At 35.7% G+C, this 12652-nt stretch overlaps 1 protein-coding gene across 1 annotated transcript in view; it reads left to right on the top strand.

The window, feature by feature from the left end:
- Window positions 1-12652, top strand: part of LOC126974691 (microtubule-associated protein futsch-like) — a 43443-nt gene that overhangs the window by 28191 nt on the left and 2600 nt on the right. Inside the window, exons 15-19 of the mRNA XM_050822250.1 lie at window positions 3739-3853; window positions 6535-6752; window positions 8383-8455; window positions 9818-9908; window positions 10830-10993. Coding sequence (XP_050678207.1) covers window positions 3739-3853; window positions 6535-6752; window positions 8383-8455; window positions 9818-9908; window positions 10830-10991 — 659 coding nt within the window. The 3' untranslated portion in view covers window positions 10992-10993. The remainder of the gene's footprint in view (window positions 1-3738; window positions 3854-6534; window positions 6753-8382; window positions 8456-9817; window positions 9909-10829; window positions 10994-12652) is intronic.

The raw sequence follows: 12652 nt of genomic DNA, 5'->3' as shown, positions 1-12652 counted from the left end.
ATTCACTTATTAATGATCCAGTTTTTAAATATGTCATATGCTCGCTTATTGTATATTTTGTTCTTAGTATATGTATTGTTGAGTTATGAAACTAAGAAGTGTGGTTGCAATTTGATGTTATTTGTTAAATTAGATAGTAATATTATGTATAATTTGCTAATGTACCAATTAATAATTATATGTGCTCGCTTATTATATTTGTACGTAGTGATATTGTTGGCTTATGAAACTATAAGGTCTCTTTGTATTTTGATCTGTTGTGTGGTAATAGATACTTATTTTTATGGAATTTATGTACATATTATTATGTACATGGGTTCCATAAAAGTGAGACTATTCCTTGTAACCAATATAGTACGTTTTAGTGTTTGTTACACATCGTTTGAATTGTTATTCAGTCAAATAATGCTTTTGTTTATAAATGGCTACTTCTCATATAAGTGATACAAATTACCTCAATATTTACTATCAAAATACAAGGGGTTTACGCACTAAAACAAATGTCTTCAAACGCAATGTAACCTTATTTGATTATGATGTAATTGTATTGACTGAAACTTGGCTGTTAGACGGAATCACAGATGCCGAGCTTTTTGACAATCGGTATATGGTGTGGCGTCGGGATCGTAATTACGTTACTACTGGTCTAAGTCGAGGGGGTGGAGTGCTCATTGCAACTCGTAGATCACTTTCAGTGATTCCAAAGCCATACTATAACTCTAGCGCTGAAGATTTGTGGGTGACGGTTACTATTAACTGTCATAGAACTAAACTCCTGACAAATCTGCACATATGCGTTATCTATCTATGTGCTGAAAACCAGGGTTACTCCTTCTCACAGCAACTACATAATTTCCTAAGCCGAACACAGGATATAATAATCGAGAATCCTACTGATAAATTTCTTATAATCGGTGATTTTAATATGAGCAATATAATATGGAATCTCTGTAATGACAGTGATAAATCATTTAGCGCTTGTAATTGTCAATCACAGGATGAAATTTTTTTCACGGATGAATTGGCATTTCTTGGTCTGAAGCAATTCAATGGAATCCGAAATCTATACAATAAAACTCTAGATTTAGTGCTGTCCAATGGCGTGGTGACAGTCAGCGATGTTAGTAATGATACGCTTGTTCCTATTGACGCCCACCATGGAGCCTTATCTTTGATAGTTAAATTCACCGCGAAAAGTTTTCTCCAGTCGGCCCCTAGGCGTAGATACATGTTTAACTGCGGTGATTATGAGGCCATTAATGCTGAAATACAAAGCATTAATTGGCATGTCATTCTGTCGGATTTATCCCTTGATGAGTCGGTCACATTTTTCTATGAGTTTTTTGAAAAATTGAAAACAAGATATATACCATCTAAATTTATTAAACCTAATCACTATCCAGTGTGGTACTCTATCCATCTTAAAAAAGCTATTAAAGAAAAATATAAATATTTACGTAAATACAATACTTATGGTAATATGTCGGATATGGTTTCTTATAAAATGATACGTGCGAGAATAAAAAATCTTGAAAAATCCTGTTACAATAACTATATACGTTCTATTGAAAATTCTATAAACCTGAATCCAAAATACTTTTGGTCGTATATGAAGTCTAAACAAAATCTAAACTCTATGCCTAGTTGCATGTACCTTGCTGACAAAACCTTCAATACCGGCACCACTATTTGTAATGCCTTTTCTGATTTTTTTTGTAATAACTTTACCGATCCTCCGGTCAATAAAAATGTCATCTCTTTATCATCACTACCAGTGTGTGATATCTCGCAAATACACGTAGACGTTACTGAAGTAAAGAAACTACTCCATGGTATTGACCCATCAAAATCCGATGGTCCGGATCATTTACCTGGAATATTCTTAGTGAAATGTTCTGATTCCATATGTGTACCCATTACTATTTTATTCAACAAATCTCTCTATGCGGGTGTTATGCCAGATTTATGGAAAATGGCTTATATTACTCCAGTGCATAAAAAGGGGGCTAAGACTAGTATATCAAATTACCGTCCAATTTCTAAGCTTTGTATTATATCTAAGGTTTTTGAGAAAATCATTTATAGTCAGGTTTATCCTGCACTAAGGCAAGCCTTTAGCCCCAGTCAGCATGGTTTTCTTAGAGGTCGCTCGTCTGTCTCTAATCTTGCACTTCTTAATAATTATCTAACTGAAACAATGCAGCAAGGTGTCCAAGCTGATGTAATTTACACCGACTTCAGTAAGGCATTCGACCGAATACGGCATGACATCCTTCTTAATAAGCTCTATAATATTGGTATCAGCGGTGACTTGTTAAGATGGTTTTCCTCCTATATTCATAATCGCACTCAAGCTGTTGTTGTCAGTAATTATATATCAGGGTGGGTACCCATATCGAGTGGCGTTCCTCAGGGTTCCTTGCTTGGCCCTCTATTGTTCGCAATATTTTTATATGATGTTGATACTTGCTTACGTACCGCCAAAATATTGTGCTTTGCTGACGATATCAAAATTTACAACAAGGTATCGTCACTAGATGATGCAATAGCTCTACAAGAAGACCTACACCGATTGCAAAATTATTGTGACGATCATAGCCTAGAGCTAAACCCATCAAAATGTAGCGTAATGACATTCACGCGTAAGCGGCATCCTATAATTTTCAATTACCAGTTGAAATGTGAGAATGTGCAGAGAAGTAGTACAATACGAGACCTTGGTGTTTTACTTGATTCGAAACTATTATTTGACCAACATATAAATTTAACTATATCTAAAGCTATGAAAGCCCTTGGATTTATTATAAGAAGCTCGCGTGATTTACGTCAAGTCAAGACACTGAAGATATTGTACTGCACCTTCGTTCGTGGTCACTTAGAATATGCCTCTCAAATCTGGAATCCTTTGTATTCTACATATATTTCTCGAATAGAAAATATTCAAAAAAAATTCTTACGCTTTCTATGCTACCGTACTAACGACAGATACAATTCAAAGTCTTACGAACAGCATTGTAAAAAGCAACATTTACTACCGCTTGAGAAACGACGTATGATCTCTGACATTGCTTTCCTCTTGAAAATAGCTCAAAATAAGGTTGATTGTCCAGATCTTCTTTCGACAATTTCATTGAGAACTTCGTCAACTGCACTACGCTATAGCCGTTTATTGTATATACCTCAATCATCTACTAACTACCGGAGCAATAGTTATATCTTGCGAGCTAGCACCACCTGTAATAAACTAAGCAGTGAAATAATTAATTTGGATATTTTTAATACATCTGTCAAAGCAATGAAACAATGTATCATGAAAACGTTTTTTGAATCCTAACCTGTGAACATCAAGTGTGCTTATTATTAGATTATAATTTTACATGTTTACTCTTTATAATTTTGCTTCTTACTACTTCTATTGTCTATTAGTGAATATCTGTGATTAGCTCTAAGTTTCTATTGTATTTTTATTTTGTGTAAATAGCTGTTGATATTCCTTGAAATAAATAAATAAATAAGTAATAGGCAAAAAAGAGAAGGCTCAGCTTCATATGTGTGTCAGAAATCTTTTAAAGAAGACTTGCTAGCAAACGGCAAATAGCATTCATTTTTAGTTCAAGATATTTCTCGCATCCCACGTCTGTTTTAACCGAACAAAATATCATCAAGAGAATATGAACAACAGTTCTATATAAAAATATTTGAATGTTATCAGGATGTTATTTGATTGTGCGCCGGCAGGTTTGAAGCCGGGTCAGGTGAACATCGTGCTGACAGGCGGCGAGCAGTTCCCGGCCGACAAGCAGCCCGTCTACCGCATCCAGAGCCTCGCCAACCGCTCCGACAACGCCATCGGGTGATCACCTTCTTCCAGTAGATTATTTTATGATAGGAAGTGACGAAACAAGCAACACCATGATATGTTCTGCTCATTAATTTTTTTTTATAAGGGACGAGACGAGCAGGACGTTTAGGATGGTAATTGATTCGCCCTGCCCATTGCAATGGAATACCGCTCAGGTTTATTGAAAAACCTAAAAATTCTGAGCGGCGCTACAATTGCGCTCGTCACCTGTAGACATATTATGTTAAGTCTCATTTGTCCAGTAATTCCACAAGCTACGGCCAATTTTAGACCGAAACACAATAATGCAGTGCCGCTTAGAATTTTTGAAAATCTTTAAGGCTGACAGTAGCCGGTAACTTGGTACGGCGCCCTTCAAATTGAAATATAGATAGTTATTGCACATTACTTTGTGGCGGCAGAAAAAGGCGCCCCATCCATCCAGCATCCTGAGATGATGACTATGATTAAAACGTCTGGGAATTGAATCCCAACAAATAGTTTCACTCCGGATTCAAAATAATAAGTTATGCTACTGTTCAAAATTCTTCTTATTCTAGATTTAAAAATATATATTTGAGTTTGCATATTTAAGTCATTTTCAGGGTGTGAGGGTTACGTTTTATTAAGCAGGTCCCTTTCGTCCCGGTTTATACCCGTCATCATCAACCGGAAGACGTCCACTGCTGGACAAATGCCCCCAAAGATTTACATGACGATCGGTCCTGCGCTGGCCTCATCCAACGTATTCCGGCGATCTTGACTAGATCGTCGGTCCATTATGTGGGGGGTCCTACTTGTGGGGTTTATGGTCCATTATTGGATTATACAACATTACAACAAAACACAAGACCTATATGTTGTCCTCTTATTGTTGTAATATGTTAGAGAGACCATGTTGGACATCATTAGTCATCAGTGTTACGAGCGAACGTAGATCTAGGACATGTACAAAATGGATGTCGCTTTGATCATTGCTAAATCGTTATCGAATTGGCTACTCGTATGAAGTAAGCACAGCATGACTAGGATAATTTTACAAAAACAAAAGGTAACATCTAAGAAAAAGTGGAATGAACTATTAGAAGTTTCGCTCTACCAAGGATTATTTCCCCAATTCTTCCCGGTTAAGTAACAATTTAACTATCTTCCAATTTAAAAGGCCTCTTATTTCAAGTGATATTATTTGTAGAGGTAGGCTTAACTGTTATAATTTTTCAATGAATTATACTGTTGTGTTTTATTTTTCTAACTGTTGTTGTAAACTGTTATAATATATAGATATAATATATAGATGTTATAAGTTTAAATCGAAATTATTTACGCTGATAGTTGTTGTTGCGGTTTGAAGTTATTTAGTCTTATAATATAACATATTTGAAGAGGAATAATTACTTTAACACTAAGTACTAGGTACTGTGTATACACAGTACAATCTTATCGACTTATGAGTTAAAAAAACTATTAACTAAACGTATATTTACACTATTCACAAAACTTTATGTTTACACTAACACTTGCTTATTTCCATAAAAAAATAAAAATAACTCAAGACGTATTATATATTACACATATCCATTTATTTTACTATTCGTACTATAGGTTTTCTTTACTTCAAAATGATAATAATTTTCAAAACACAACTAGCAGTATGTCATAGCAGTTTGTCAATTTAAAAACTCGCAAATAATGATTCTCATTGGAAATATAATGAATGAAAGTGTTGTTTTATCCAAAATGTTATTTATCTACGTCTCATCGCAAGTAGAAATAGCTCTAATGGTTATAGCAAGAGTGTAAGAGTGTTTACAATACTTTTCAATCTAAAACAACAGTTATAATTTTATATTTGTTCGTCGCAAGTAAAAATAGCTTTTATTTCTATATGCGAAGTGTTCACATTACTTTGAATACTAACCACTTACTAAAGCGAATTAGAAAAAGCGCCATCTGTTAAAAAACATTAAATTTACAAAAATTTTAATAATAGAAACGCACCACTTTCCGCTCGTGTACATAGATGGCGCTGTAATTAAATTTCAAACTAATTTTAATAGTACGGAAATAATTTATATAATTATATTATAACGGACTAGTGGCAAATTTTATAATGTGTTATACTGTTGTAAAAATATATTGTAATGTGTTGTGTGTTATAACGCCCTCCTCTTAATTATTTGTGATCTCTTTTGAAAAAGTTTTCAATTGAATTGCGGTCCATTTTTTCCATTACTTTTCTTGGATGCTTACTTCGTTTCTTGTTCATTATTACTTCTCTAACTTGTGGCAGTAGATCACTTGTTGTCTGTGTAAGAAGGATCAACGCTACTTGTACGCTAAATTGTGATATGTATATGTTTGTGTGGTAAAGGTTACATAAATGACTTTCTTAATGATACCACAGATTGGGAATGGAGAGACGGCCCTCACGTTGTTAAATAATAAGTTCAACTGTACAATATTACTTTGTAAACCTAATATTTTTTTCGATGAAAAAACAAAGCCCGCTTAGTTTGTTGCGCCCATTCTTCTCAGGTCTGAGGCATTCTTTTTGGAATGAGTGGTAGGTTTCGACTTTTAATAAGTGATGTCACATCCTATTTTGAATAGAAATATTTGAATTTATATATACCAGATTCCCGAGCTGGGCATCTGGCACGAGTACAACACTAATCAATGATGATGTAACTCAGGTACGATGAGGCGTATATGGACACGTACGGCGCTTCCGACCGCCTACAGTACGGGTGCTTCGCCCTCGACACGGCCTCCCCTCCCGCAGAGCACCACGCGGAGCCTCCCTCAGCCGCGGAGCCCGTGCCCGTACCGCCTCCTCCCCCGAGCACTCAGGAGGCGGGGCCGAGGATCAGCTCGCTCGACACGAGGATTGATAAGGCGCTCCGAGAGACTCGTGAGTTTGATTGATGAAGGCGCGGTCATACCTCAATATCCACAAAAATTGTTTTCTTAGCGAGTCGAGTACAACATAACGCAATGAAAATATTTCAACGCAAAAAATACAGTGCACAAAGAAGGACTTAAAGAAAATCTTTAATAGAATAGAATTTTTTATATATAATTTGTAATGTCCAATAAAATATTTATAACCTCCCAAAAATAAACTTTGGAGTCAAAAATCTCCATATTTTCAGCTATAAAAACATTTTTTTTAAAGAATTCAATAGAATTAGTACTTTTCTAAAACTTAAACTGTACAATTTTTCAATTTAATATGTACATTTTGATTAAACATAAGAAAATCGGTAAAATAAAGGCCCATTAGCATTGCAGCTTTAGCCACATAATTGTTGGTTTACAATCCCAGTCAATCCGCACCTTAAGAAATGCCATACACAAAACCCACACGCTATGCGCATTTGATCAAGTTCCTTCACCACAATGTTTGTTCTGTATTTTTTAAGCTTTTGCATAGCTTCTATCGCGGGCCTTGAGCGTGGAGACTGAATCCAGAAATTCCGTAACGAAAATAACCTAACACTTACTTACTAGTATATAGATATTTCGGCACGATCATTACAGTTGCCGTGGAACAATGGTTATCACGTATGCTTTTTGTGCAGCAGATCCCAGGTTCGAGCCTGGGGAACATCTTGATTTTTTTTTAATTTCTTAATTTTTTTTATCACGTTTTTTTAATTTTTATTATTATGCCAAGCATTTTTTATTTAGTTTCGCCTGTCCCGTTGTCTGTCTGTAATCAAATCTTGCAGGTTAAATTTTACTCACTTCCCGTTTGCTTTTTTTTAATTAATTTTATAAAAAAAACTGCATAAATAAATTAAATAAATAATTATAATTGCATAAGTTGATAAAAAATGCAATAGATTTACCGCGGACAAAACGAAAATGAGGACAAATGAGCGTACGGATCACCTGATGTTAAGTGAGCATCGCCGCCAGCGTTCTCCTGCAACATCAGATGAATCACAGGAGCGATGCCGGTCTTTAAGTAAGGTGTACGTGCTTTTTTTGAAGGTACCCATGTCGTATCATCCCGGAAACACCACACAAAAAAGTTCATGCCACAAGTTTGTAGCACGAGGAAAAAAGTTCCTTGAAAACGCAATTTGGAGGACCGCTACACATCCAGATGGTGTGGATGAAATCCTACATTTAATTTGAAGTAATGTATTGTGTACGCGCACTTCGGACGCACAGGTGCGTTTTACACGTCACGTCGAGCATAAACTAATTTAATAAGAAAGAACAAGACTGATACCAAAAATAGGAAGAAGATTCGGTCAAAGGAAATCAACTGCTTCACAATTAGTCGCTAAGCGGAGGCTTTGTATTTCAATAACACGAAAAACGTCAGAGACTACGTCTTGAGTAGTCAGAGAGTGTTGAGTGGTGCAAAAATAAATTATTTGCTCAAAATAAACCTTCTGTGATTATTTTATCATCTATGTACTGGGTTTTTTTTAAAGAATATGTATGAATGTTACTAAGACTGATGTGATTGATAATAATGTTAATAGTATTGTAATATATTTATATATTTGTACGTACTGTTGTTTCAGTCCTGGGCGAGGTGACCAAAGAGTTGGAGACGGAGGCTGACAAAGACACGCCGGAAAAGGGCATCCTAGTATAGTAAGATTTTAATTGCTCTATTGTTATTGATCCTTACCAGATGGCTATGGGTATTGAGTGGTGGACGATAGGCGTGTAAAGTCCTCTATACAAATTTTTCATTGCACGACTAACGCAGATTGTTGACGATTTCGGTTAGTGGATATTGCCTCAGCGCCCTTACCCAGTGTGGTACTATTATTACTGCTGTTCATTCAATGACATTGCTTAAGATGCGTGCTTTTGAAGAGGTGCGTGCTTGTGAAGGGTTTTTTTTGTGTCTTAAGATAACAAGTGATGATTAAACAATCGTCTTTGATTTTTTTTTTGTAAATTTCATAACTCTGTAACCAATTAAATGGTTTATAGGTGTCAGTTTGCTAACTTTTGAAATAACTAATTTGCCTACTCTTCTTTCGCCGCATAGTTTGTGTAAAAAGTAATATAATAATTGTATTACTAGATTAAAAAAAAAATTTAACAAAAATACAACCGACTTCAAAAACACTATTCCAAAACAATAGATATAATATGCACTAAAAAGTATTAAAATAATTGCGTATTTTTATACAATGTAATTAATAAATCTAATTCTAGTTACGATTATTGTTATTTTTGGAATCGGTGTCCTTCCGCCGTGACCAGCTCTCGCCTCTCGCCTCCTCACGACTCAAGCACATGTATGTAGTAACAAACCTATCTTGGATGACACCGACTCCAAAAACGACAATAATCGTAACTAGAATTAGATTTATTAATTAGATTGTATAAAAATACGAAATTATTTTAATACTTTTTAGTGCATATTATATCTATTGTTTTGGAATAGTATTTTTGAAGTCAGTTGTTTTTTTGTTAATCGTTTTTTAATGAATTTGAAGTACACTTACTAAGAATATGTCTAAATATGTGTAGCTATACTAAATTTTTCAATGCAGCAATGAACGTAAGCGCTTAATTGAAGAGTCCGTTACTTTGCCATGGATTCCGTAAACAGAACCTAACCAAACTCTCGCCAAACTATCTTTGAAGTATATCCTTTCCAATAAAAAAATAATCATCGAAATCGGTTGGTGCGATATTGCGTTATTCGTAAATTTATCATCCACTTTGCTATACGTATGTATAGCAAATTTAAGACTTTTATGGTTTTCTCATGGATGCCATGTTCAGAACTGGACCAAATTACAATGGGACCACACGGGAAGCACCAGCTTTCAATTATCAAAATTGGTTCACCCAGTCGAAAGTTTTGAGGTAACAAAAATAAAAAAACATACCGACGAATTGAGAACGTCCTCCTTTTTTGAAGTCGGTTAAAAAGTATGGTTAAAATTGTCACTATTCTGCCATTGAATTGCTATTCTGCTATTGTGTCCGCAGTGAGCCGCGAGCCGTTTACAAGCGAGTCAGCTTCGCGGACGGGTACAAGCCGGGTCAGGACTCCGACACTGAGCAGCCGCCGCTCAAGAAGGTACGTCACTCCCACCCAATCGCACTCTTGACATGGTGGTCGTTTTCGTTGCTTCCGGGCTGTGGCTAGCTTTACAAACGCTCACCAATAATTTCCGAGTGAATCTGTACTGGGAACTGACCAATGCTGTTTTTGCACTCGGTCAGTCCATCTCACGGGCGATTTGCCTTATGCTCGTGTGCGTTTCTTCTTCATTATTTATACATATAATAAAAGAAACTTAACCGAGCTGTCATTGTGTGTCGAATGTTCTATAGAAAGATAATTTACTTAAAAAATAGGACAATATTCATTGTAACTGAAATATAAAAAATCATAATTGACTGTTGAGTTGTAATATTACTGAAGTAACTGAGTGAAACGTAACACTCAGAAGGGCGTGTTATAAAATGAAGTAGGGTGCGGTGCAATTTTTATTAAATGAAAATAAGAGACGGGACGCGAATGACGGTGTTGGTAATCGATATGCCACGCCCATTACAATGTAGTGCCGTTCAGGATTGTTGAAAAAATCAAAATTTTGATCGCCTTGAGTCAAAAAATGTTAATTCTCATTTTCCCAGTAATTTCACTAGCTACGGCTACGTTACTGTCTCGGCGCTTCAGACCGATACAGTAACGTTTACACATTACTGCTTCTCGGCAGAAATAGGCGCCGTTGTGGGACCCATAATCTAACCGGCATCCTGTGCAAAGGAGCCTCCCACGGGTAGATTAAAAAAAATATCTATAAACTCTCTCATTCGATCCATAATTATTTTAAATGCAGTGTTAAATTTTTTTCTCATAAATTTCAAATAGTTTACGGATAAGTTTTCGCTTTTGAGCTGACTGCCTTGTAATTGAATGCCGAGAAAGACTCGTGTTCCATGGAAGTATGATCGTCGGCTTCCCCGCTACGTCACGTTTGTTGTGTTGCAGCGCAAGCGGTCCCGACGCGGCTGTTCGTGGCCGTGTCCCGCGTCTCACCCCGACCACGTGCCGCTGTGGGACGCGCTCCCGCCGCCGCTGCCGCCGCCAGGGGACCCGCCCACCACGCCTCACATGCCTTTCTACAAACCTGGTGCAGGCATTCTCGTGTAGCTGTTAGTATTATCGGATATCATTCATCTTGCAATCATAAATCAACGGTATCGAGTAGTAACATTACTTGTGGTCACATAGTATCCAAATCGTATTTGTAAAAACCTTGTCAATGGCTAAAGTGAAAGTTTAAAGGAGGATTGCGAGAATGCATGTATTTCGAGACCCACTGGAAGAAGTGGCGTACGTCATGGAAACTTATTAATTATTGTACAACGTAACAAAACTAAGAAAAAAGGAAATCGTAAGTAAGTCTATAAAGTGGGAGAAAATAAGATATACCTAAAGGTCTAATATAACCTAAAATTATTAATCGTTATCTATTTTGTTCATTTAACCATTTGTATCTTATGAGTTATGTCTATGCCTAATTACTATCTGCTAAAAGATACCTAATATAATATAAGGCCATGAAAACCATAGTGGCCTAATTCAATGGACAATCTTCTTGAATACCATAGAAAATAAAAACAGTATTTTTTTAATCAACTAGCACTCTTCAGTATACATACTTTCTATTACTTTTATGTTTTATTTGACCTATTAATGTTCCAATTTATGATTTTAATAGTAAGAAAATATCTTTATTGCTATTTTCCTACATTTTATACACAGATAGGCCAACTTGGCAGTAGGTTTTTATAAAAAAGTTAGAAAAAAACGGTTGTTAGGACAATTGTTTATTAAAAAACACTTAAATAAAAAAGTCACATCAACAGCAATAACAATAAAGGTATACTAAGTCACTATCAATTTCATCCTCAACATCTATGACATTTCTTACTGACACATTATCTTTGATACTGGTATAAAAGCTGTGATGCACTGGAGATATAAAAGGCAAAAGATCTTATAAGTCCTTTTTTTCTCACAACTGATGGGTTTTCCATCAGGGTATAAAGGATCCAGCTTACTATTCCAGTCAAATCTGTAGAGCCCCTTTTCTTTAAATCTACATTTTTAAATAAAACATCTTCATTATTAGAATATTTAACAAATAATTTAAATAGATGCATTCTATTAAACAAAAGCCACTGCATGCTGAGCCGTGGTACCTTTGATTTTTCAGCAGTTATCTTCCTGTTGGTAATGTTATTCTCCAGCTTTTTTGTTAAAATAAAGTCATCTTTTGTCGTTTTTATGACATCAAAAATGAATTCGTGTCCCTAGCTGCCTTAATAACGGTAGTCCAGTCATCCATCCGGTAAGTAAATATTTTTGAAAAACTTTTTCTTTTTCTCCACCAATCCAAAATCTTGGTCACATCCTAAGTATGAGTGCCCACTGACATAGAACTTATGGTCTATGTAATCTGGATGGGCAACAATATACTGGCAAAGAGTAGTCATTTTAATATTTCTATTTTGACCACCGCACTGGTCTGAGTACATAATTAACTTTTTAGTCTTGACTTTCTCTTTGATGAAACGCAACAAGCAGGAACCAATTTCCTGAGGACCCCTAAAAGCTATAGTTTCATCCCACACATACATTGTTACTTCATCGTTATGAGCATTATGAATTCCCAGGCAGTAAGTCCAAAGCTGCCTTTTATAATAGCAAATTCCTGTAGAAATAACAGGAGTAGGTAAAGTTTTCATGATATCAAATACTATAACTGTTAAATCAGAATCATCTGCAGCTCTATTCTTATCTATCTT

The sequence above is a fragment of the Leptidea sinapis genome, chromosome 33 (genome assembly GCF_905404315.1).
Source record: "Leptidea sinapis chromosome 33, ilLepSina1.1, whole genome shotgun sequence".
Classification (NCBI taxonomy): Eukaryota; Metazoa; Arthropoda; class Insecta; order Lepidoptera; family Pieridae; genus Leptidea; species Leptidea sinapis.
The sequence above is the reverse complement of the archived record's forward strand: the minus strand, read 5'-3'. Positions and strand labels throughout refer to the sequence as shown.